This window comes from Daphnia magna, linkage group LG1 (assembly GCF_020631705.1).
Source record: "Daphnia magna isolate NIES linkage group LG1, ASM2063170v1.1, whole genome shotgun sequence".
In the NCBI taxonomy this organism is placed as follows: Eukaryota; Metazoa; Arthropoda; class Branchiopoda; order Diplostraca; family Daphniidae; genus Daphnia; species Daphnia magna.
Genome location: NC_059182.1, coordinates 14085822 through 14112037, shown reverse-complemented (window position 1 = coordinate 14112037; position 26216 = coordinate 14085822). Strand labels below are relative to the sequence as shown.

General features: G+C 39.7%; 2 protein-coding genes and 2 long non-coding RNA genes across 11 annotated transcripts; 1 reads left to right on the top strand and 3 right to left on the bottom strand.

The window, feature by feature from the left end:
* Positions 1–154: 154 nt before the first annotated feature.
* LOC116933335 lies at positions 155–1986 on the bottom strand. Its single transcript, XR_004400060.2, has 3 exons — positions 1594–1986; positions 1028–1512; positions 155–956 (listed from the first exon to the last, which is right to left on the bottom strand). It is a non-coding gene; the product is annotated as an uncharacterized LOC116933335 (long non-coding RNA).
* A 4280-nt stretch (positions 1987–6266) lies between these two features.
* On the bottom strand, positions 6267–9086 carry LOC116933278. Of its 4 annotated transcripts, none has more exons than XR_004400002.2 (8): positions 8635–9086; positions 8416–8537; positions 8153–8353; positions 7981–8056; positions 7600–7851; positions 6953–7493; positions 6573–6884; positions 6267–6503 (listed from the first exon to the last, which is right to left on the bottom strand). It is a non-coding gene; the product is annotated as an uncharacterized LOC116933278 (long non-coding RNA). The 4 variants fall into 4 exon arrangements; XR_006647534.1 differs by having other exon boundaries at positions 7981–8052; XR_006647513.1 differs by having other exon boundaries at positions 7981–8353.
* Positions 7682–18321, top strand: LOC116933241 (gamma-aminobutyric acid receptor subunit beta-3). Of its 2 annotated transcripts, none has more exons than XM_045174624.1 (11): positions 7682–7839; positions 9192–9466; positions 9825–9892; positions 10487–10713; positions 11867–11949; positions 12335–12469; positions 12556–12785; positions 14330–14530; positions 15069–15354; positions 17174–17374; positions 17450–18321. In XM_045174624.1, exons 1-11 carry the CDS (start codon positions 7682–7684, stop codon positions 17746–17748), a joined length of 2163 nt encoding a protein of 720 aa, XP_045030559.1. In that variant the 3' UTR covers positions 17749–18321. The 2 variants fall into 2 exon arrangements, with proteins under 2 accessions (XP_045030559.1, XP_032796960.2); XM_032941069.2 differs by having other exon boundaries at positions 9189–9466.
* Positions 18322–21718: 3397 nt separating this feature from the next.
* Positions 21719–26095, bottom strand: LOC116933253 (arf-GAP domain and FG repeat-containing protein 1). 4 transcript variants are annotated; one of them, XM_032941088.2, is made up of 9 exons: positions 25930–26095; positions 25774–25869; positions 25125–25293; positions 24960–25053; positions 24783–24892; positions 24381–24718; positions 23893–24264; positions 23527–23819; positions 21719–23278 (listed from the first exon to the last, which is right to left on the bottom strand). In XM_032941088.2, the coding sequence occupies exons 3-9, from the start codon at positions 25289–25291 to the stop codon at positions 23231–23233; spliced, it is 1422 nt and encodes a 473-aa protein (XP_032796979.2). In that variant the 5' UTR covers positions 25292–25293; positions 25774–25869; positions 25930–26095; the 3' UTR covers positions 21719–23230. The 4 variants fall into 4 exon arrangements, with proteins under 4 accessions (XP_032796979.2, XP_032796984.2, XP_032796974.2 ...); XM_032941093.2 differs by having other exon boundaries at positions 25774–25836; XM_032941083.2 differs by lacking the exon at positions 25774–25869 and having other exon boundaries at positions 25930–26094.
* Between the last annotated feature and the right edge of the window lie 121 nt (positions 26096–26216).

The window sequence follows — 26216 nt, the reverse complement described above, 5'->3', positions numbered from 1 at the left end:
GACTGTGTGAAAGCAATTCATCGAAATCATTACTGTGGGGGCGTATTGAAAGAGCTACGCCATTGTAACAGGAAATCTGAATAATAAAGAAAAGAAATCAAGTCAACTCCTTTTATTGCCAGGTTATTTTTTTATTTTCGTGCACAGGTTTTTCTTCACGGTAAGCGGGAACAAAAAAAAACACACACGAGAGGGAAACAGTTTTATGCAGTGCTTTATTGAACATAGCTGCCGGAAGGTTCTTTGGTTGGTGCTGCCAGATTTCTCGAGGTACATACACAAACGACTAATGATCTTCCCTTTTTTTTCTTTCTATTAGACATATATAGAATTTTATATGTGTTTGGCTCACATTCTGTATAAATAAAAGGGAAATTGCTGCGAGACGGGGCAGCTATATTATAGACGTATATATATATAATAGAAAAGAATGAGGGAAAATCCATTCTATATTCCCAGCTGCTATTTATTGGACCATTTGAATCTTTGACGAAAGAAAAAATCACTTTGCTATAATTTTCGGGGCATCAACAACCATTTCGTGCTGTTTGATTGCTGAACTATGAACGTAATATTACGTATGTACAGAGATAGAAAAGTTTGGCTGATCGCCCGATTCGCCCCAAGTTCATGAACATCAATCTTTTGTTGTCGAAATTATTTCGCTACTGCCTTCAAAACATTTATGGTTTCTATTGAAGTCGATCCCCAGTTTCCTTTTTTTGGCAAACAGCTTGAAGAACCATTTCAAACCCTAAATCAAAACTCGGAAAACGAAAATAAAAGTTTATTCGTTTAAAGACTTGATCCAGCTGAGCTTCCGGCTAGACTTTTCTCCAACACGCGCACAGAGTGAAAATACAAAAAAGGCAGTAGGTCCTGAATTCATAATTTTTGGGGTTTGGCAAGTTGGGTGAATCGACCGTTACGTAACTGGATTCACGAAATCTCCCCTTCTATAAGGCCATAAGTCAGCTTTGTGTAAAATCGTATGGAGCAACGCGTTTTTTGTTTGTTTCCAACTTACCGTCATTGGATGTAATTGCCTTTATAGATCATTCTCTCTATGGAAATGCGTGAGCCGAACCTGGGAATTGTCGATCTTCACTGGCTGCCGCATGCAGCTGTTTTGTGTGCCGCCATGATCAGCAACTTCTTTAACGAGAATCAGGCAAGTCGCTTCGTCCCAAACTTCACAAGCCGAAGCTTCTGTCAAGAAAAAAGATCAAAAGAAATCTTTTTATTTTATCGTGTATGCATTTCTTGCTTCATTTGACAGATTCGTCAGTCCACAATTTCGACATGTCGATGTGTATACGGATAGATCTCTATAGACTTCATGCGACAAAACATCCGGCGTCCACTTGACGTCAAGTCCCGCGTGACAACGGCTGGCTTTCTCGTTATATACAACGGCCAGTCTCAATTGGCACGTCCGTCTGGCCCATCCGAAATAAGAAAAAGTTTCTGCGTTTTCTCGTGTCGTATGATACATTTGTAAATCAAATTCCACTAGAAATTGGCAAACAAAAAGGAAATAGAAACGATGAAATGTTCAGGAAATGAAAGGACAAATTGGCAATCAGCACTAACCTCATTGATAACATTCGGGGGATACAAAGATTCACATTTATTTTTAACAAGCGGTACAACTTGAATTTGCTAGTCGCATAGAACACCCAACATTCGCGTCCAATAAGAAAAGAAGCTCATCTGTTCCCCCCCATGTTCTTTTTCTCCCACGCTTTCTTTATTTCGTCTGCTCGTGTAACGAGACACTCTTTCAACGTTGGTGTATATATAAACAGTCAATAAGATTTACATCTTCTCCGCGTTCTACACACACACACACAATTCTTGTACAAACCTCAAAAGCTTTGTGTGTATATAGTTAAACGATAGTATAATAAGATTCCCCAGTTTTATCGTAACACAGCATCAACTCTATACCGTTTCTACCCTCTGTTTTCTGGTAATCAATACCAAACTCGAGGGCTTCGCATGAACTTCTTTGCGGTTTGTTGCCTTGATATTATCACATCCCCTTCGATATCATGTAAAAAAAAAAGGGGGATGGCTCTTTATAGAAATAGGAAGATTGTCAAAAGAGAGGGAACTGATGATGAGACACAAGAACACAAGTCAATAAATCGCTTGTCTTGCTCATGACGTCATCGGTGACAATAGCTCCCCTCCCCCCCCTGTTATGTTGTAGAAAGGATATGTGGTTGTGCGCACATCAATAGATTCGTACGTGTATCAGCTGGTGTCAACGAGACAGTGTCTCTCAGCCAATATTTCATTCACACTCTTCAAATATTGACGAATAATGACACCATGTCTAATCGACCGTTCAAAGTGCGAATTTAAATACAACGATGATTTATTACCTGGAAATGAAAAGAAATCTGAATGGATGTACAGCGAATCCACGTATGAAGGATTCGCAGCGATCGATTTCCCTTTTTTCCTCTAATAGAACAGCAGAGCTGTAAAAAAAAAAAAGTATTACTACATGCGTGGGCAATCGAGTGATGGATGGATGCAGCCTGAGGGAAACGCGCAAACGCAGCAGCGTGAAAATAGAAGGCAATCGCGACGAAGAAAAGGAGCGTGAAGAAGTGTGACGAAACGAACGGAGAAGGCCATCTAACACAATCAAGAAAAAAATTGTGATTATTCCAGTCACGAGTTTGACCAAGTTGCTAAAATATAGCGACACTAATCAGCTGTGTGTGTTTGAATGCGTCGTTTTCGTTGAATATTTAATCCACCCGTTTGTGGGATTTTTTTTTTTTTTACATTCATCATTGCACGCGTGACTGTGCACACGTTTGTTATTTTTTCCATCTGATTGTTACTTACACGCACTGGAGTCCACATACGGCAGGGATGGGCTAATAATTCCCGCTGACTCTTGCACGATCTCGGAGCTTTTGTTCTCCGAAAACCGGCACTTTGTCAATAATATGATGCTTTGCTGATGTCTGCTCTTTATAGTGAAATATATCCTTATATGATTATGTCCTCCTTGTGCATGTAGTGTGGCTAATTATTATGGACTTGTTATACACAGACCTATTCATTATATGTGCTGGCTTTAACATTTTTCTCGTTATACAGCAAAAGTTATGAACAACGGAAGGTTAGAAACCCTTTTCACGATAGTCATTTTCGACACGTCATAAGCAGACATCTAAGGAAAGAAAGGGAATAAAAAAAAAGACAATCACTGTTGAATAGACCACCGTGTGTTTTAGGGGAAAAAAAAATCTGAAAGGCAATTTTTAAACGATGAAAAAAGTATTGAAAAAGAAGAACATATTTGGGACAAACGTAAAACAAAAAATGCAGATTCGTTTGCTAAACGATTCGATCCCCTTTTTTTAGATCGACATTATAAATTGGAATTTAAAAAAAATTTAACTAAAGACAGTAAAAGCTACTTTTCCGTAACGTGTGGATTAAATGGAGGATGTACTGAACGTCAGACGTTGGACATGGAATTGTTGTAATGCTTTGACGCCATCCGTTTGAACGTGTTGTGTGTGGCGTTGGAAGTGCAGCAAACATCGATTGCCATAGAGAGAGCAACCATCAATTAGTTGATGGAGAACCTGCATCCCATCTGTAAATTATATTCGACTTTTGTTTGTGTGCAGTAGCACGTTATGTATTACAGTGTATCCTTTCTTGGTATTTCGAATTGTAGATGGGGCGTCACACGAAGCGCCTACATGTCTAATTTGCGATGCGGCATCCGTTATCCATTTATTAGCAAAAACACGTTACATATAGATGTAGCTCATGGAAGTGCTTTTAATGGTCTGAAAAGCGGAAGGAAATTCTGTATTTTTTTTATAGTGACTTCAACCAAGTACGATTCCATTTATATGGAGCTCTGTTCTTTTTTGTTTTTTTTTAGGAACAATGATTTCAAATGAATTTTTTATATCACATATAGAAAAAGATCCTTGAATATACCATTAGCTCGGGGGCGATTCCATTAACTGAAGATACGAATTATAGAACAGACCTACTTTTGTGGTATATAGAGTATAAAAGAAAAAGAAAAGATTTCCTCTGAAAGTGGGATAAATGAAAGTAGGCTTCCCACTTCGTCTGCGGACATACTTATTCGAGAATGTACCTGTTCACCCAAGCCTTCAATATAGGCTTAAATACAGGTAAGAACCTTTCTGCAGAAAATTTGAGACTATCACTGGATTCGAGCACGAATCTCCCGCATTTGATAGAAACTCAATTTGTTTACATTTGCAATTGGATGCCCTTTTATTAAACGCTGTCTATTCACATAATATTATTCATTTTATGGTTGCTTTTTTTTTTTTTCGTTTGCCCTGAAAATCGTTTCGTAACGTACAACTAACTGCACTTTGACCTTACAAGTTGTATCCACGATATATAAAGTATTTTTTTAAATTTATCGTTGGATTAAATGTCTTTCGGCTGCTATAGCTTTAGACATTTACAAGATATCCCAAAAGAACCATTGCCCTCTCCAAATCCCACTCTTTTCTTTCTTACAATGTTCTGCATGTATAACCTAGAGGTTCTCTTTTAGACATAACTGCAAAGAAAAAAAAAAAATATGACAAATGGATGGTAACATAAATAAGAATACGGACCTTGTGAATGTCCGACAGCCAATGGTTCTTTGCAAAGCCATAACATACAATCCGGTTTATAACCTTCAAGCTTATTATTCCAGGCCTATATAAGAGGACAGAGTTCCATTATGAGCGGAAAGAAAAAGACAGTTCCAATATGTGTGCGAGCTGGACAGTATCTATATACACACGTAGGAAAAGAGCGGACGTGCGCAATGGTATAAACCTGCAGGAAGCTCCTCCCACTTTCTCTCGCCTCTGTACAGCAGCAGCCACTATACACTAGATAGAAAGTGAACATATATAGACTATGTGACTTGTTCCAGTCGCCCCTCACTCTGTATGTATTTAACACTGTCTGTTGCTGCCTTTTTGCTCCTGTTTGTTGCGCCGTCGCTGCTCCTGGATGATCCTCGTTTTTCTGCCTCTTTCTTTTTACACACACGGTGTCTCTTCTGCAGCAACCATAAAAGAAGCTGTTGGATGGCAATCCGCTTTTAGTCTCGGCCATTCGGTTGGACAGTGCTACGTCCACAATTGCCGCCGTGAAAAAAAATAAATAAATATATATAAATTACACTGGTGACCTGAATTTGACACCGAAACATCAGTGCGTGAATACCATTGTGAACGCTTTAACGGTATGAGGTTATGTGGTTGGCTGTGTGATTCCATCTGTGTCGAAAAACGGGAAAATTATCGTCATGATTTCGTTATCAGTTGGATCCAAATTTTAGCAAATGCCGGAGAAAGGAAAAGAAATCTAAAGAAAAGGTACACCATAAGGAGTCATCCATCATTTCTTCATGTCACCTAACGTCCGGTCGACTTCTTCTTGGACGGCCACTCGGAAGAAGTAGTTTACTCCCTTGTGCGCTCTCACGATTATTTGAAACAAAAAGAAAAGTCCCAAACAAGAGAACAAGTTTCGCATTGCAAGGAAAAACGATTTCCAATTAGGTAAGTTTTACTTTACTCTCTCGTGCAATGTAACAACAGTTTTTGACTGCACGTCTTTTCTCGATGATCTTTTAAGAAAACGACACTCGAAAAACACAGTTCAAAAGAATTGAAAAAAAAAAGAGAGAGAGAGCCAATCTGGCACAGGGTTTCATGTTCCATGTTCAACGTTATTAGCCTATACGTCGTTTGATTGGTTCCCTTTTGCTTTGTGTGTATTGCTATCTAACGATTTACTGGGTCTGCCATTTTCGTGTCGTCTTTTATTTTTTCGGATCGTAACTGATGTATTGTATAGAAAAAAAGAGAAAGAAAGCTTCCTCCTACAGCCCACCAAGTATTGACCACTCGTCTCCAAGAAAAATGTATCCCGATTATAACCTTATATAACAATATTGAACGCAGGAGCTTTTAATTACTATCAAGTCTGTTTCGATATAGTTCAGTTACTAAGGCATCACATATACAGTTGCTATTTAAACAATGTTACGTATGCAAATTCAATGAACGATGCCCAACTCCAGGGAATTTTAAAACTTTAAAAAAAAACAAAAAAACGTCGTATACGTGGCCGTATTATGTAGATAAAAGTTGCCCGGAGGAAAATATCGAATCAACTAACGGCATCATCAATCCTACTCTAAATTTAGTTTTCTCAAACAGTCGAATTTCAAATAGATTTTCCTTTTTATTTCGTGTTCTGTTTGAAACAACTTTGTTTTGTCAAACGAACAGCCAAACTATTTCTACGAATGTCTGAAATTCTCTTTTATTCGTGGAAAGACACACGCATCCACGTAACAAACAAAACTGTTCTTTCTTCTTGATCGAATGAGACGTCCCCCCCTTTTTTTTTTTGGAAGGGAGATCCGGGTCCGATTTCTCTTCCCTCTTCCATCACTTCGTATTAACCTGTATATAGAGCAACAACAACAAAAATTGGATTGCGTATCGATACTACGTTCGCGTACTTGATCTTACGTCTTAAGTTCTACGCGGAGTGTCTCCATAGCACCATAGATCGAATCGACACATTTAGTCAACTTCTTTCGCTGTTATTAACCGACCAAGTTCGTCCCGATGCAATTCTCCCGTGGACATTTCCCCCCTCCCTCCGATTATTTCGTTTGTTTTATATCTCGGACAATCCCTCCCCTGCGGCTTATATAGGGGTTATTGGGTATACTTTTGCTAACGTTCAAAGACAAAAATCATTGCTTTACTATAAACAGAGAGATCAGCAGTCTATAAAACGTGATGCAACGTTCGAATCCGATTGGTTATTATCCATCCCTGGAAAGTAAAGAGAAAACATTTTAAAACATATCCCTTTGCGTTTGTGCTGCTGTGTAATGCTATACTTAACACAGTATTAAACAGAGACGGACGCGTGTTGTGTGTGATTTAGATGCTGCGACAAGTGATAGCTGCAATTCGTCTTGATATCGACTGCCGGGCGGAGCCTAGTTATACAAGAGTTTTGAGCCAAAAGCTGCTGTCTATATTTTCAAGTGCATTATAAGTCTAAGAATAGAGAGATATATATATATATATATAAAAGAGTATAAAGAAAGAAAGAAGCGACAGTGGCCCATACTACTCCGGTCGATATGTTCTCAATATGTTCCACAAGAGTCACCGCTCTATGGCAAAGGTTTCGTCCTCTACCACCAGCACCAATTGGCTGGTCTGTATGCTCATCTACATATCTGGTATCCCTTCTATGCTAGTCATACAACTTTCTTCTTCCTTGATCCTACCCTTTTTTTCCTAGAAGACTATGAAATCCATAACAAAAGATGTGCTCCACTTGCAGGCTGTCTCACGTATTGATAGACTATCAGCAAATCAGCTTGTAATCTTATAGATTTTACAAGCGCTGACTTTCTCTCTTACACGTTTCTAGAGAAATAAGCCATTAATGAGTTTGTCATTAGTCCTAATTATTTTTTTTTCAATCTTTAATTTCTAGGTCGATCTGCTACATGAAGAATTCGATGATTTATACCTTTTTATAATAAGATTTTACGACAAAATTCTTTCGAAGAGAATTTGTTTCGTTGTGTTGCCGTTTTGCTTCATCAAAGAGGATGAAAGGACGACTCCTCTTTCTGGATTCATCTACTAGTTTCGTTCATCGACCATCTCAGCTACTGTTTCCACTCGCTTTTCTAATGCTCCTCTTCCCATCGTCGCTCGTGGTCGTTACATCGGAGCCCGTCACGGAACCCAACACTCCATTGACTTTGTAAGTTAAAAACTGAAAAAAAACAAAAACAAAAACTTTATGTACGTATGCTATATAAATAACATCATGTGAAATTCTCTTGAAAAAGTGGATGACTCGCCACACATGGAAAGGAATGATGTTCATTCAAAGATAACTAACCAAACAAATCGGCATGCTGTCATGATCACAGGGTTTTTTCGCAACAACGACCGCAATCCTTCTGAACTAACTCTTCCTCCAATCACGATAGAAAAGTTACGAAAAAAAAAAAAGAGGAATGGTTGAACTGTTTGATCTTGAAGAGGGACACCAGTCCAAAGAGCACACGTACCTATATGTGAATTGACGGTTCAACGGGTTCTTCTGATGTCGAAAAATTGCGTTGAACAGATGCCAATTGGATGGTAGAAACATTTGGCTGATTAGCTTTTCGATCACATGCTCGTGTTCACCAAGCTCAAAAAAAAAAAAAAAAGTCGTACAGAGAAAATGACCTTATTAGGCTATCCATACATGTGTAGATTTAATCCTGCTGTCAATGGACACAGAAAGGGGGGTTTCAATAATCCGACATTGAATATAAAATCGCATTACCTGATTCGATGATTCCTATTCGCCAAACTTTTTTTTTCATGTCCTCTCGTCGATGACGTAGAAACTAGAAAACATGTGGTCAGTTCTAATGGATGCTGAGATGCATAAACCTAGCCTAAATCCTGTGAACACATTTAAAGAGATTAGATTTAAACATGAAAATAAAGGAACGTGAAAAATAGCAGGGCAAAAGTTTAGCACAGCCATGCTCATTATTACGCCATTGGTACTGTAGCATCATTCAGAGATTCACTTGTTTTACACGTGTGCGAGAACACTGGAGATACTATACTGCTTTACACATTTCCTCTAAAGTTCCCCTCTTCTGGCGAAAACACTATACACCCGTCTACGTGCAGAGAGCATCAACTTCTTGATTAACAACACAGAGAGGATCCTTTGCAATGTACAGAGTTTACTCCATGCCAGAGTGTTACTTTTCTCCTGTAATTTTTTTTCCCGCCAGCTCAGAGTGAAATTCTCACTCTGCTCTGCAAACTCTGTTTTGTTGGGTCTACATTGCCTCGGGGTCTCTCTGGAAAGGGCCATATCGTTGTGTTACAACACCCAAAGCGTACATAGAACTAAAGATACCCAATGGAATATATATATCTCGTAGAAAAAGGAAGGTGATGCTGGTGTTAAGTGTCTTTGAGATGCATTGCACAGATCTTGCTGCCTCGTTTGCCAATATAATGAGACGAGACATCAGCTGTATTGCCATATTAAATTTTTTGATTTAATTTTTCGTTTATTTTTTTATTTCAAATTAGTAGTGAAAGCAGCTATTATAGTCGGAAAAAACCGAGTGCCGAATACCTGGCTGATATGAAACCGACTTCGGTAGCTGATCTTATGGAAAATTACAATTTCGAACAAGCCAACAATCCGTCAACGTCGCAACTACCTTCGGCTAGTGACGAGACGTTCATTACGCGCCAAAATGATGTTCATCATCACCACCAACAGACGGACATTCCGCTCCAGTTGAGCGACATTTTACCACCCGACCGTCGCTCCTACGACAAAATGGAACCCCCAAAAAGAAATGGTATTATTAATTATAGAAATATGTGTAGTGCGTAGAATAAGTTTGTTGAGTATACGCATAGTGGAGCAATCAAAAGTAATAATCAAGACGGAATTTTGGAAAAGTTTGTTAAGATATAGACGAGGATTTACTTACGTAAATTGTGTTGCTGTATATTGAATTTCATGGAAATGTGATTTTCAGAAGCTTTTCCGCATTCATAGTAACATTCATTGCTTTTTTGTTTTTCTTGAAATGCCAAGTAGAAACTTGTAAGTTTTCCATTTTAATGTTCAGATGGAATTGAATTTAATTATTCTGATAAATCTTCAGAATACTTGTATAATATGTTCTCATTTTGTTTTAATTAAAAAAAAAGGAAAACCGACGATAGTTTTCTTCCATGTAACAGTGATGAGCCTGGATTCTATCGACGAGAGCTCGATGGTAAGTGTGTCCACACAAGATTCTTTTTTTTTCTTTTTTCGCCTTTACATGTGTATGGATTTGCCGTCGAGACACACTGCCGAATAAGCGTGGGCCGGATCTTGTATCGAGTGAACGCTTTAGACTGGGTCTCAGATGTACACGTAAAGGATACAGGGTTGGTCGATTGCTACGGCTACACACACACACACAAAAGACCAAACTAACTCTCCTTGTTTGTAGTCTTTCAATTGGACTGTTGATTTCGTGTAGACGCACACGAACCACTGCAACGATTCTTCTTAGTCTTTTTTTTTTTTTGGGTGGGGACCGATACTTGTTTGTGTGTGTGTGAATAAACAGCAACAGGAACTCAACGTTGTCCAACGTCGAAACAACTTTGTGTTTCTCGTTGCATTGACGTTAAATAAACAAAAAGACCAAAGATCGTTCAGAGACGAATGGATGACGTTTTAGTTCAATAGAATCACGTTCACCGATCGAAACGTAAAAATTGGTTTTTGAAAGTCTATGAAAACTGAACACTTCTATTCTTTTGTTCATGTCACGTTTCGTAAATGGTTCTGGCATCCCACACACACACACACACAAAAGACGTTTGCGGCCGACATCTTCTTCTCACAGACGTGGCAGGATTATCGACTGCGCTTCCCTGACAACCTGACGGCCGACTACCGGTTGTTGCCCACCTCTTGGCTCAATTCCATGTGGCGGCCCGATTCTTTCTTCAAAAACGCTAAAAAGGTCACCTTCCAGGACGTCACGATTCCAAACCACTACATTTGGCTCTACAAGGATAAAAGTATCCTCTACATGGTCAAGTAATTTAACTTTTCTTTCCATATTTTCATTGCCTTAACTCAAATGTACAGTTCAGATTCTGTGTATTATTGCTGCTTGATTTTTTTTTCCCGATGGGGGAAATAGCAGCTCGATCGATTATTTCTCAGTGAAAGTTGGTGAACGACGGTGCACCGGTTTGTTGTCGCTGTGCGTAAAACGCGAGGGACGAAAGATTCAATTCCTTGGGAAGGGGGGAGCAATCAAATAGATCTATATTGCATCTAGAGAAAAACAGCGAAGAAATAATACATCGTTTGATCTTTATTTTATTTTATTTCAAGGGGTAGGCCATGCAGCGTCTTTATTTATGTATAGGGGGACTTTGTTTACTATGTGTGTCGCCACTATACATTATAGTATCTTCTCCCTAATGTAATGGGATAGTTACAGCCTACGGTTATATTACCGTTATGGAACGAAATCCCGATTACATTGATCCCCCTTAATATCAGTTTCTTACGACAATTTTCTTTTTTACCTATTAATCAATAAACAGCCAATGGCTATTTAGCTCTTTTTTTCCCCTCGCATTCAGTCTGGGATTATTACATTGTGCTTGTCCGACGTTTGCCCGTTTGATAAGATGAAGAGATCTTTCAAGTGTCAATTAAGCCCATCAGATCAATTCGACGTTAGACTTTGTACCTATTAAAAGGATGGACTCCTCTCTCGGCCCGTCTTGGCCAATCTCTTTGATAAGATGCGGAATATAAGTTGCCCAACAAGCTCCCGTTAGCCTACTTGTTCCAATGTGAATATAATATTTCTTCGCGAATACTTTTAAGTTGAAAAAAAAAAATCATTTGGGAAAACGGCGTAGTTTTTAAGCGCTTTTAAATGGTTGAAAAAGATTTAAAATTCAGCCGAGTGTGGGAATGAATTTCTTAGAATAGTCTCTTAATGCCAGGATAATAAGCGCGACGGTAATTGGATCTTGAATGGAAGGAAACTTACCTAAATTTAAAGAAAAAAAGGTGTACCAAAAGGCGGGAAAATGAGGACGTTCAAACTTTGCTCTTACCAACAGCGTCCTAGATTAACAAATAACGTTTTTGGCTGCAGAGAGTGTTGTAATAAATCACCTGATTTTTTTTGTACTCTTTTTTTCCACACGTGTGAAACAAAAATCAGGTTGACGTTGATTCTCTCGTGCTCCATGAATTTCCATCTCTACCCACATGACACCCAACAGTGCACTATGAAGATTGAAAGCCGTAAGTGACTCGCTTTATAAGCGCAATTAACTCTAGCAGACGTAAGAGTCGATAGCATCTCGCTTAAATATTCTCCCCTTTACACATCATCATAGAGTATGTGCATGGACTTGATATCAACATCAAAGAAAGGGAGAGATAGCAAAAAATTGAAACAGTTGGCGGATGTGGATCGAGTTAATGGTTTTCACCGTTCAATGAGGAACAATCCCGTTTCTCGCATGCAAAATCATAAATCATTGTGGCAATTGAGCGGATCCCGTTCGCATCCGTTTCAAATGCTGCGATGGGAAATGCGAATGGAAATGCGGAAATGGAACAAAATAAATCCTGGCAATGATTTATATGATATCGATCGTCTTTTATCCATTTTTATAAAACCAAGTTTCGCACACGACGGACGATTTAGTTTTCAATTGGGAATTGAAAACGCCTTTAGTCGTCGACGACCGCATCGAACTGCCGCAACTGGACCTCGTCAATTCAGCAATTGGCGACTGCCTTCAAGTGTATTCCACCGGTAAAAAAACAACCTTTAAATCAATTAGCTTTTTATTAACCATAATAATAAAAATACTACCTTTTTTTTCTATGGCCACGATGAAGGTAATTTTACATGCCTGGAGGTAATCCTTTCCTTCCGGCGCCGATTGGGATACTATCTCTTCCACACGTACATCCCTACATGCCTGATCGTCGTCATGTCGTGGATCTCATTCTGGATCCGACCGGAAGCCGTACCTGCCAGAGTGACGCTCGGAGTCACTTCATTGCTCACGTTACACACGCAGCACGCCAATTCGCAGAAAGCTCTCCCGCCCGTCTCCTACATCAAGGTACGGTCAATCGTGAATAATCGATGGCTTTTGCGTGCTGTTTATCTAGTCGCGTGTATAGACGAAACATTTGTCCCTTTCGGGGATTCAATGGGACTGCCCAGTCAAACATGGAAGATCTGTCTGAATAAGCATTGAAATCGATAACGCGGCCAGGTCGCTTTACCGTCCGTCTGCCCAGTTTTTTTTTTCCACACAAAAAAAAGAATCCATGTTGGGAAGAAAATGTTCCGGGGTTTAAAAAAAAAGGGGGGGAGGGCGAATCAGTGTGTAGCGATGGAAACCAAACTGTGAACAACAGGATTTGCATACGCATTCATATCGATTTAAGACGTCGTGGGTGATTGTGAGTCCGTATCGCAGTGGGCTGTACGATTGCGTTTTAGCGATGCATATTTTTTTTTTTTTGGGGGGGGAGGGAGGCATTGACAATTTTTCCAAGCCAGATGAATCCTGGAGATCTACAGGAAAATCCTGTTGTATAAGAATAAGAAATATCTTTTTTGAGCTTGACCCCGCGCAAGGCGAAGATGCCCACAAGATATTGTACAGACAATCCGCAATATCCCGCCTCGGGAACAACAACAGAGCGGAAATGAGTATGTAAATACATAACAATAGATATATATATATACATATAGATATTATACGTAGCTAGGGAGAGTTCTTCCCCCCCTTTTTTTATTATTATTATTCAAATTTGCATCGTGACGACGGAATATTAATTCCAGCTGAAAAGTCTCACTTTTATTTCGTTCCATTTATACATGGTCGCATTTTATATCTCCGCCATGATCGCCAAAGTTTATCATAGCGTGTGATGATAAAAAGAAAAATATCAAAGTAAAAGGCCGGTCGCATTCCGGATGGATGCAAACTCGTTTTTGCATGCAACCGCGAACCGTGACGATGGATGTAGTACGTCACGGTCTGGAATAGATCGAAGTTTTGCTCCTATATATATATATATATACGTATATTTTTACCCCTTTGATCTCGTGGTGGTCGGACCGACAAACAACGATTTAGTGTGAAAAAGAATATTAAGAGAAAAAAAAAAAAAGTGCTCGGACATTTGCGATGAGCTTTTGTGCGCCCAGCTTGACAGGGTGCAATCGTGTCCGATGGCGGGCAGCCCTGCAAAAAGAATACAAGAACGGAAGACATAGATCATCAAACTCTTTGAATTCTTTGAATATTTTTCTTCCGTGTTTATGCGGCTCAAAATAAAAACAAATTTTTTTCTTTTTCTTGTTTTGAGGGGACAGAAAAATGTTTTGGTTGCGTGCGCATCTCATTGCTTTTTGACATTTGATGAATAGACAAGACGCCAGCGAGAGAGAGTTGATATGTAGAAACGCCGTTAAAGAAATCGATGGTGGCCAACAGCGACGCGGGATTAACTATTCGTCCTCGAAACGTTATTTTCTTCCCCCTTTTTTTGTGAAAAACTGATAGAAACTCACGCAAAGCACAAAGAGCTTTCGTTCCCCAAAGTCCAGAGACTTTTAAAAATGAAATTTTATTTTTTGTAAACTTTGTAGGCCATCGACGTGTTCATGTCCGGCTGTACTGTTTTCGTCTTCATGTCATTGATGGAGTACGCGCTAGTCAACATTCTGATGGGCGATGTTGTCGACGGCGAAGAGAGCGCCCTCAAGAAAGGCATGAAGTCCATGTTTATGACATCCGGCGGCACAAACAGGGGCGGATCGTCTCGAGTGCCAACGACGACCAGTCAACAAGTATGTAGCCACATTCCAAGCTTAGCAAATAGCGTACACCCTCAAATGTTTGATAGTTCATTAGTCAATTGTCATCAATGTTGCCATTCATGGGAGGTCATATTTCTTAAATGTTAAAGACAAAACCTATTGATTTCCCCCTTCTTTTTTTTTAATATGTAGCGGTGAAATAATTCACGACGCATTGTACGTATATACTTCATCATGGAAAATATTCATTACGTTCTCGTTGTTTCAAAGCATCTGGATATCAATGGTGTATCGAAATTCCAGCACCCACAAAAGTCAACAAAGAGATGAAGCTCCGTTATAACATAATATGATGCAGTAGGTCTATCAAACATTTTGATGAGTTCGTGCGCTATCGTGTTTCGTGAAGCGGAACTGTAACACGATACGACGCCCATACTATTTATTATTGCCTACCAAAAGTTCCAGTAGGACTTTGTGTTCATTTTTGTCAGCAACATGTTTGTTTTAGCTTTCGTTCTAATTGTGTTCCTCTTGTTTCCATTTATGGACGTGGCCCTTTCAACAGTTGATGGAAATCCAACCGCATTGCATGCTGAAGAATCCCGCAGCGCAGCCGTCAGCGTCGATGCAACGATCGAAGAGTATGGTGGCACCATCGGTGAGTTGTTACAGACCGCAACAACAGCAGACGAGATGCTCTAGCAGCCGACAGCATCACGCTGTGGAAATCCATCATCCGGACGATGAGAGCGGATCGTTGGCGGGCAGGTTAGCTGGCAGATCGCCTTCGTACGCTGAACAACGACGAGAACAACAAACAATCATTCCGGCGGCAGTTTCTTCTCGGCATGGTAAAATGAACGCATTTTGCATCCTGAAATGTTTAAATTTTTTTATAAATAATTAGTTTTTTTTTAATGGCATGACTGATGACGACACGATCCGATTACGTGACTGGACGAGTTTTTGTCCTAGTTGAGGATATGCAGTCTGGTAGTATGATGGAGATAATAAGGGTGTGTGTATGCCATTAGTACTTGTACAAAGAGGAGAGAAAGGGGAAAAAAAAATACTAAGCAGAAGCATCTCATTAGAATCGAAGGACTGCATAAAAGACTATCATAACGAGGGGTACTGATGAGCAAGAATCACTACGATCACCTCAAAGCTCATATATATATTTTTTTTGTCCATCTCTAATTAAAACTGGAGTCGTCTAATTTTATTAAGTGTTGAAACGCCGTGAACGAGCCGAATGAAATCATCGTGCAAGGGTACATTTTCTAACGGTGATGTGTCTCGAACGATGTCTGATCTTATTTGCATCGTCGTGCGCTTTTTTTTTTTTTTAAGTTTTGTTACTTCCTTTCATCATCCGATTTTCTATATAGTTTATTAATTATTTTTTTATGTTTGGTCCTGATACGAGGGCCGAATTTTGCATCTCATTAGGAATGTCATGTCCCAACCCGTCTAAACTTGTCCGGGCACGTGCTGTTTCCATAGTTGCAACTGTCTTGTTAATGAACCGAAACTGCTACACAACCCTAGCATCGTCAACTTTGATTTAAAAAAAAATTTTTTTTTTCATTTTCAGCATGGGTTTAAGATGAAACTCTGTGAACCCGGTGTTCGTTCACGGACATTGGCTTGCCTCATCAGCAAAACTGACGTAACATTTAAATCTTATGTTGCAGACGTATATTTCCTGCGACGCATCAACTCCGTTTTAATTAGAATTTGATATCCTATCTCTTTTTTTGTTTGTTGACGTTTTTTGCGCATGGGTAAACTTTAAAATCGAATTATAATATTTTTTTTTTTCTCGGGGGATGTCTGTCAGTTCTCCAGGATGACATCTTTTTTTGCATGTGATCCATTTCAATAGCAATCGCGATCCTTCTGGCGTCGCCGCCTTCATCAGGGAAATAAAAGATCGTCAGAAAAGAGTCTATTTAAAAAATAAATAGTTTTTTGTCGTTTTCGATTCAAAAGACTTTGTTTTGATTGAATCGTTAAAACTTGACCTTTCACGTAAGCATATAGAAAATACTTAACTTTCCCCGCGGGACCCGTCGCAAACTTTTTTATTTGAAAAAAGTTTTGATGTTTTTGATTTTGTCTGTCCCCTTAGAGGAAAGACGACAAACAAAACCCATTTAGAACAACCCTTAAAAGAAATAATTTTCTAATTATAATTAAAAAAAAAAAAAACTAAATCATGAAAATATAATAGGTTTAAGCAAATGTCGTTAGGTATACTTATCGAACGCGTATATGTAAAAGATAGGGCCCCGTCTACATTGTGTGTTTATAAAGCCGTAGGCGATTGGTATTTGGAAGATTGTGCTGGCCTACGTGTGTAGACCGGAAGTAGGAATCACAGTCCGACGCGTTGCAGTGCGCACAAGAGCAACAATACAGTTTTAGGTATTTATATATACGTCGTAGTAAGGATCATAAAAGTGATCTTCAAGATGAAGAAAAGGAAATGGATGAAAAGAAAGTCATTATTTCGGTTGAGTGCATTCGTTCGAGGATCGTGAGGATTATTGAATTTCTTTTTTAATGACGAATTGTCGTCTGCATTTGCTTAGCATATTTGATTGCTTTTTATTTTATTTTATTAACTCTTTGAATTCGCTCCTTTTTTGTTACAACGACAAATAGCTTGCCGTCAGCAAGTGCAAGAGACGAGCCTCCAATTGAGTCAACAATTGAACGCCATTTTGCCGTCGGCGGAGGATTGTCCAATTTCGCCACAAACACCGTCCATCTCCACCGCTGTCCAGCGTAAAAAAAGCAACACAATTGGACATCCAGTGACAACGGAGAACGGTCGGCTGCCTCTCATTTCTTCCCTCCATTCCGGTACACACTTTACAATTAACACATAAATTCTGAACAAAAGAAAAACAAAATTTCATTAAATGTCTTAAAATGAAGCTGGAAAAACGACGGACCACGGTGGTAATCATTCTAGGGCGGCCAGCCCTCCAGCAACGCCAGGACGTCGGGCACAGCACCAGGCGCACATTCACGGCCATCAATTTCAGAGCCCCAATAGCCCGATGAGCTCGCTCAATCTCGCGCAATTGCGACGGGCCAGAGCTATTGCCGTCGATCGGATTTCCCGCACCTGCTTCCCGCTCAGTTTCTTCCTCCTCAATGTTATCTATTGGGCAGTTTTCCTCAATAGTGGAGACGATCTCAACCTTCCCTCTCAAAGCGCCGGCCAGCCCTGAATTGCAATTTAAAAAGAAAAAAAGATTTTTTTGAATGAATTCTTAATATGCATAACATTTTAACGCAGTTACTATTACATTTTTTAAAAATTTGCATAATTTATCATATAAGACAATAGTAGTCTACTATGTTACTATTATTAATTTTAATTCTATTTACACCCACACACACGTATAACATCACAATTTGCAAAATAGGGATTTTATACTCACATCTATATTTACATACATACTATAGTCGAAAATGTTCCTTTTCGCCACCTATAGACAGAATTTGACCCTTTTTTATTGCTGCCCATTTTGTACATACTCACCGATCTTCCACATTCACCATCCTCCCATCTGCATAACGTGATTGAGTTTATTTTCAATTTTCCTCATACTTTGACACCAATCGCGTACACTTGTGCTGCCAAGGGTCTAAAATTTGTTCCCGATTTAAAAAAAACGAAGAAAATGGCACCACTTTCTTATTACTACAATTGAAAGATGATAATACCAACAAAAAAAAGAAAAATAGACAAAATGGAACAATATATTAAATAAAATCTACAGCGTTTGATTCTAATTGAAGATATTCGAACTAATTATTTGATAATCAATAGTGAACAAACCTTTATGGATTTCTTGTCGATCGTTACGGCTCGATCGTTTGCGGAACAACGAACAAAACAGTCGAGGCTATTGCGCGTACATCGGATCTAGTTGTTAAGTCGCTTTTCGCCTGTGGTATTTTTCTCGTTTTCTGCTTGATTCAACAGCGTCACCATCCTGCAATCACGTACGAAATGGTACGTGACTCGACGACATGTCCCTTTCCTGCCTAGCCGTCATACTGAGCAGTCAGCACAGGAAGGAGGGCACACTAGAGTTGGCCGTACACTTTGCGGACATACAAGCCGTTGGTCTTGTGCATAAAGAATAGGCCAAGGCTAAAAAGCCAAAACATTTGAAAATTCATCGTTAATGAAAAAAAAAAAAGACGGAGCTATGGTTTTTTTTTAACGAGGCATTCTTCCACCCATTTCTTTATTCCATGTGAATTTCGATTATTACAATGGGGCAACCAATTATTAAACCCACGAGGAAGGGAAAAACATCACGATCAGCAATACTTGTGTGACAGGCTGATGAGCGTGTGTAGCTTTTATCGATTGATTTAGGATTTTTTCGTTCACGCTGTTTTTCACGTTTTTCAACGTTAGGTTGGATGAGAGCGTTCAACAAACACACCCACAAGCCCATGGGTGTGGCTCATAATAATAAAAGAATAACTGATGACTAATAAAAAATCGTTTTGTTTTCCACTCTCCAAAACCATTGTGATTTTATGCTATTTTTAATAAAAAAGGAACAAAAAAAAAAAAAAAACAATTTTGTACGAGTATTATATTAAATAGACCACCCCAACTCACACAAAGAATTTGATTTATTACCACGTATCCGGTGAATAATGTAACGGACGTACATGGAGGCAAACAACGGCGGTAGACAGGCTTCTATATACTTGGACCGTTGCGAGCGCACGTACGTTATGCGCGATGATGGCGCACGTCCAACCCGACGTGGCCAGTCATCATTAACCGCATAGTTTTACAATACACATGCTGAGCCCTTTTTGCTAACTCGGAACAAGCAAATATTGATTCAATCTCAACTACCCCGGAAATTTAATTTATGTACACTATATTAAAACGTATCGTATCCTTTAACATGTACTGTACGTATTAAACAATTAAAAATGCAACTCATTATTACACCTTTCGCAAGAGTAAAAAGAAGAAGAAAAATCAATTATACCGAACCCCGTATGTTTCCATTTCCATTCAGCTGACCAATTCAGTTAACGAAGGGGAAGAAGGTTGGGACAGATCGACCCTTGGGAGGAAAGGGACATTCGTTTGATTCATCATTCATAAAAGGCAAAGGCAGTCGTACACGGTTGACAGCTCACACGATCACGACAAGAACAATCGAGATTGGCTCTGGATTCATCGGCTCTGCAATGATCCGCCCCAAAGAAGTCTTTACGGTGTTTGACGATTGCCTAATCTAATCTTTATTCCATAGTCGGATAGAATGAGAATGCAAACAATTGAAAGAAACGGATTCCCTTATTTTTTGGCCATGGCTTTTTCTCTCTGACGATTCCATAGAACACTAGGAAACGGACACTGATGCGGGCGGAGGTTCTCTGACGAATCTAATCAGTAAACGGCGAAGGGAAAGTAAGATGAACAACTTATAGTCAAGCCATGTAAAAAAAAAAAAGGAGAGATAGATGGCGTATAACGAGCTTGACACAAAGCAAAAAAAAATGGGTAGACAAGATCTAGTGTCAGTGTGCATCAAAAAGCTTCACGCACAAAGATAGATAGACTTCTTTCTTTTTTGTTCTCGTTCGCTTTAACGGCCTCCATCTATTGTCACCGTCAGGTTCCTTCGCACCAAATGGTTCAGGTCTCTTTTTAAAAAGACTAGAAATGCCCCCCTTTTTTTTGTGTTAAAGGAAACGAATCGAAAGACAATAAAGTAGAACTAAAAAGGCCGAAAAAGATCGGGCCCGTGACTCGGTGAGTGAAGTGAACCAATCAGCGAGAAAGCGGAGATCGATCGTCGCCCGAGTACACACAGAAAGTAGAAAAGAAAAAAAAGGAGGAAATTTATTCCCATCGAGCAAGCAAAAAAATGGGCGTGACGAGGTTTTTTCTGCATTTTTTTTTTTCATCCTCACCCATTCGCCAAAAAGATAAGAAGTTAGCCAAGAAGAAAGAGACCATCGCACGAGCTGATTGACAGCCTGATTTATCCCTTTGTAGACACACGAACACCTCATCAATTCACGGCAATGACTCCTCCCACACTCATCACCATTTCTAATGTAACGTCGCCACTTTCAATGGCTGCCATAGCAAAAGAACTACCGGGGATAGTCAATCGTCGTCAGATTGAATATCCAATCTCGCAAGACATTTAGTAACCCATTAGCCGTCTGTCACACAAGAAGCTTTCAGCGCTGGTCGTCGCAGAGCGATGAACAAAAAAGGGGAATAATAATATGAAAAAAATAGGGGGGAAGCCAATTTGCTCACCTTGCTCTCACATCGCGATCAATCATCTCGCTTGTAGCTCCTCCAAGTTGATTTCATTAACTAGCGGGGAGTAGGACTTTTAGCACTCGAGTGATGCTGTCGTCGTCAAACCACGCAGTTCATTAGCACACCGTCTCTTCCCCAACTGCATAAGTACTGTTATACTGTCGTCACCCTTCTTGAATCAAACTAATCTCATTTTCCAATTTGAACATCCGCTAGTGAGCGCCATTCGCCCCGATATTCGCTGTCAATGCTTTACTATTTTAGATAGGTAGAATTTATGTTCGCCATGTTTCTGGCATATTTTCTTATGGCACGGTAGAAGTTGTAATTTCTCAGGGCTGTGGCAAAATGAGAAACACGCACAGAAATACCGTCTGGAAAACAAGTGGACTCTGCAAGATTAGAGACAGAGAGAGGAAAAAAAAATCAAGAAATCCTTGTTATGCTTTATTTTTTTTTTTTGCCTGTATGGTCTTTTCTTCACTTTCTCGGAGCGAATGATGCCCACAAATCACGACCGGAACTTTTTTTTTTTTTTTTTATTACCCGTGCTCCCGGGTACATATATATTTCCCCCCTCTTCTTTTACCCTACCGGTTTGAAAAGGAGAGCAAACTCCATAACACATACAGTATAAATAATAAAAAAAAAAAAGGGAGAAATGTTGGATAGTTTTCTCCTGTAGACGAGAAAGTATCAGATACATATATAAGAGAAGAAAGTGTTTTTTTTTTTTCTCTTATGAAGAAGCGAGAGACACGAACATCCGGCGCGACCAGGCTCGAAATAAGAAACACAACAATAACAATAATTCAATGGGGCTTGAAATGACGATGAGAAAACAGAAAGAAATAAAGAAGTTTGAACAGAAGCGGTGTTTGGAGATGTATTGCACACCAAACCAAAAGAAAAAGAAACAAGTACGTGGGAAGAGCCGGAGAAAGAAAAGCAGAGATGACGAGAGACAACAACAACAACACGGAAGATGTTTACTAGTTGTTTAAAAGTAAAAAAATATATCATAAAAAAACAAAACATTGTGTCTGTGTCAACCCCATGTGGCGATGTGAGATGAGACTGGGAGAAAGAGGAAAAAGTAAGACATGTTTTCTGTTGCGAAGAAAAGAAAAGGAACAGCCAGGAGAGGAAAGAAACGGATAAACGCAAACAGTGCTACTTCTATGGACATTCGTTTTTTTTTTCTTTCTCCCTTCTTCTTTCTGCAACCAATTTTATGGCCCATCCGGTAGTTGCGTGTAAATGTAAGGCACTCGGGCTGCACATAATGGACGTGCTGAGAAGAGAACAAAATCATGTTTGCGAGAGTCAGATAAAAAAGGAGCACAGGAATTTTGCTGGCGAGCATCGATTCTCACGCTTTCGTTTAGTTTCTTTTTTTTAGTTCGACGATGTTTTAATTATTTTTCCCTTTTTTTCTCTTGAATAATTCTTTACCAGTCACCCGAGCGTGATATCATGGAAACAAGAAGCGACAAACAATAAAAATAATAGAGCCAGCCACAAAAAAAAAAAAAGAACATCCGATAGTTACACATTAAGTAGCAACGGACTGGTGAATTTCAAATTCAATTCTCACATTTCAAACGATCGAGACTCTCGAGTTGAAAACATTTTTCAAGCCGACTAGATTCCAAAGCCGTATATACGATACAAATACACGCAAACATTATTAAAGAAAAAGAAGAGACGAGAAAAAGAATTCAATAAAGAAGGACATTGACCAACATCGCCGTACAGCACACGGAATATATTCAAATATATGCGCGCTAAACGGGACAAACATATTGGCATACAATGGTACCGCCGAAGCCCTGACAATTGCCCACCGATATGCTTCTTTGATTGTTTCTAAAGAAAAATCTCTTGATTTATTTGTTCCAATGACATGAGGCAAAAAGCAGCCGGGTTGAGCTTCGTTGCTCTCTGCTGCGTGTTGCTTAAAAGAGAGAATAGAAGATGCTCCATCAAAGTATTGATTTTCAATCCTGTCCCTTAACTTTGTTGCACACACAAAAGAAAGGGAGGACATATCAGGAGGAAGGGGAAGGAGGAAGAAAATTTATATTAATAATAACAATAGTAAAGAGGCCGGAATAACCTATCACAAGCAAGGTTGCCATGTCTTCCTCCAATAAATAAAGGGGGGAGATAAACATTCGCCGCGTTTGTTTTTTTGTTTCCCCCATGATTTTGCTTCCTTACTTTACGGGGGGGAAATGTTTTTAGTTTTCTAGCAGAAAGTTGAGGAAGAAATAGAAAAAATGGGGTAAGGAGTATCCTCGACCCACAGAAAATTTCGGTAATGGCATTTTCTCCGCCGACGAATTCTTTTCATTTTCTTTTTTCAGACACTAATGATATGGCTATAAAAACGGGTTGTGGGACCGTCCCTGCGTAAAACTGGCCGTGTCCTGGAAAGGGGAGGAAAAAAATTATGTAATAAAAAATTGTCGCACGTAAAATGACCAGAAAAAAAAAAAAGATCAGTGAAATCGTAGTCGAGAACAGGGGCGTAGCCGGGAAATTTTTATGAGTAATGGTAAACGTTTTGTTTAGCAAACAAAACGTCAATCGTTTCAAAAAAAAATGTTTTTCGCTACACAAATGATCACGACAGGCTGGCAAACAACAAAAAGGATTAGACGTAATTTATGCATACCATGAAAGGGTTCATTCCTGTCGTTGTTCCCCACATCTTGGGTGACAAATCCAATGACTGGCTAGTGGAGAGAGTCGTTGCAACGCCCACCATAGGATTCGGATGACCACCGAAACCGAAACCAAAGTGACTGTTGGCACCGGCGGTGGCCGTAGGAGCTGGAAAGATGTTCGTCCCGGAGGTCACGTTCGTCGAGCTCGACAGAGGCGATGAAGAAAAATTGGCCCACGGAAGTGCTGGCATGCCGTAATGGACGGGTTGTGTACCTGGTTGAGTAGGCACCGACGCGACGGCTGTCCAATATGCAATAACACGCTCAATTTACTTTTCTTTACGACATGGCCAGTCACTGTTGCATTCACTTACCGAGAAAAGGGTTATTCGGGTTGCTGGTTGAAGACGTGAAAGAAGAAGACCACGCACCAGGCGCTTCCACCGCATTGTTGGAAAACACAGGCTCGCAATGGGTAGGCGGAGCGGCGGCTTGAGCGGTTCCGGCATTCCAAGAAGGATTCCAATTAGGCGAGGCCGCCAAAACGGTTGGTTCGCTTACTGCTGGCGTTGCTTGTGTCGTGAACATAGCGTCGAGGTCTTTTAAGGCAGAATAGCGGTCCTCTGCAGGAGCTACGTTGACGTTCAATGCCCCAACTTTCGGTGGACTCGTTATGCCATTGACCGCTCCGGTTTGGACCTGATGCGTAACAGCCGGCACAGCAATCGTTTTCTGTGGCGAAGTTTCTAGCAAATTAAAAGCAAACAAACAATTGGTTAAGACTATTTGGTATTTGCGGGAAAAAGAATCTAACGAGAGATGTACACAAAGGCATTCCTCTTCTATTAGACCAGAAACATACCCGAGAAAAAGAAATCGGCATTCTGGAAATTGGCAAATGATGGCTGACTGATGGACTGAGGAAGAGATGAAAGATTTTTCCGAGGCGAGGAGAAAGCCGAACTTGCAGAGCCAGTTGCCGGAATAAAGAAATCTAAATCGGCAAGCAAATCTGAAGTTTTCGATATTGGGACTGACGACAATGGAACCGATGTAATCGCAGAAACTACAGGACGTGCCACTGGAGAAGATGTGACAGAAGAATGAGTAGTAGTAGTAGGTTGAGACGTTTCGCCATTCATTCCATTCAGTTTTGCTACTGGTAATCTGTCGGCGAGTGTGCTAGGATCGGCATACCATCTGTAACCATATAAAAGACTCTGTCACAAGTGTGTGGCATTGACACGGACTTTTATTGTTTTACCTTTTCTTTTCGTATTTGGCCATTAAATGATCTTTGAATTTTTGGTCGTCTTTGGTCTCAGATGAAAGCTCTGCCGTATTATAATGCGCCATCCAAACAAGTCTACAATACTGCAACAACAACAACAAATGTCAATGAGTCAACTTCCTCAATCAAGAAACTAGGCGATTCAATTACTTCGTTGCCACGACTCTTGAGGAATTCTATTTCCTCTGGTGTGAAAGACGCCATCGAAATCGATTTGACACGATGAGGCGGAGTTAAGCCTCTCCTAGAAATCATTAAAAATTTTGACATTTCTCTTAACAACAATAAATTTTTTACAATAAGTTTCTGACTTACAGCTTTCCTGAGCATGATATACAAACAAATGAACCAATAGTAGTGTTAACATAGGTAGGGCCTCTTTGGTTACAATCAAAACATGTTTTGTTGGGAGAGAGGGACAAGAAATCCCTCAAGATCTTGAGATGTTTTTCCTCTTGTTTTTTCTTTGTATTGTTGGACATTTCTGTAAAAGAAAACAGACAATAAGATTAGCAAGTTTGTTTCAAAGTAGTATTCAAGGGAATTGGTATATTCTCTGGTACGTGATGGTCTCTCTTGCTTTTTCCTAGGAACCCTAATTGAGTCATCCATTTGTGACACAGGAGAGTAGATCCACATTTTAAATTTATAAACTATTTGTGTAAACTTTTAACATATTACAGGGAGCCCCTCACTAGCAAAGACTCACAAGCAGATAACCGCAGTGACTATCAGCACTGAGAGAGGATGTTGAGACTCATACCATCCCACTTCCTCTAGAGTGAGTGTGTGTTACAATCCAGCAAGCAGCTTTTCAGAGCACAAACTAAATAAAATTATTGGCTGGCGAAGTACTGGTATTGGGGGAAATTTCTAAGAATTTCTCTTCAATTTCATAAAAGTAACTGTTCAGAACCATGTAGCCTCAGGGCAGGCAACATGGTTTTTTCTTTTTTATGCTTACCTCAATATTATAGAGCGGGACTTGACCCGATTGTTTCTTCCTACCAACTCGTGACAGGATTTCCTTAAAATTACAGTGTGTTACGCAAAACCACCTCTGATGACACATAAGCCTACATTAGGATATCATCCACCGCTTTCAATTGTTAAGACTTACCTAACAAGGAACGATAGAAAGCTTGTCAAACACCAAATTTGCTGAATATTCGAAATTCTTCACTAAATCCGATCGCCCGACGACGGATTTAATTTGTTTTCTGCGTGCAAGACAGCACTCCCACGAAAAATACAAGTCGACTGCCGATATAACGGTTGGCCGCCTAGCGGGTGGTATACCATTCACCATGGTTCAACGGTTAAACAACCCCTCTTTTGAAGATCAAAGGCCCCGAGCGCGACATTTCTTACTCAATCCAGGTCTTTTGTTTAAAGTTCAAAATAAAT

Excerpts from the sequence above, each read along its gene's own strand:
- LOC116933241 (XM_032941069.2), top strand. The coding sequence starts at position 7,682 with ATGAAAGGACGACTCCTCTTTCTGGATTCATCTACTAGTTTCGTTCAT. Across the intron at positions 10,714-11,866 it reads AGTATCCTCTACATGGTCAA|GTTGACGTTGATTCTCTCGT; the intron begins GTAATTTAACTT and ends AACAAAAATCAG. Across the intron at positions 14,531-15,068 it reads CAACGACGACCAGTCAACAA|TTGATGGAAATCCAACCGCA; the intron begins GTATGTAGCCAC and ends CCCTTTCAACAG.
- LOC116933253 (XM_032941077.2), bottom strand. The coding sequence starts at position 25,448 with ATGTGGATCTACTCTCCTGTGTCACAAATGGATGACTCAATTAGGGTT. Across the intron at positions 24,265-24,380 it reads TGCCGATTTCTTTTTCTCGG|AAACTTCGCCACAGAAAACG; the intron begins GTATGTTTCTGG and ends TTAATTTGCTAG. Across the intron at positions 23,279-23,526 it reads CAGGAATGAACCCTTTCATG|GACACGGCCAGTTTTACGCA; the intron begins GTATGCATAAAT and ends TCCCCTTTCCAG.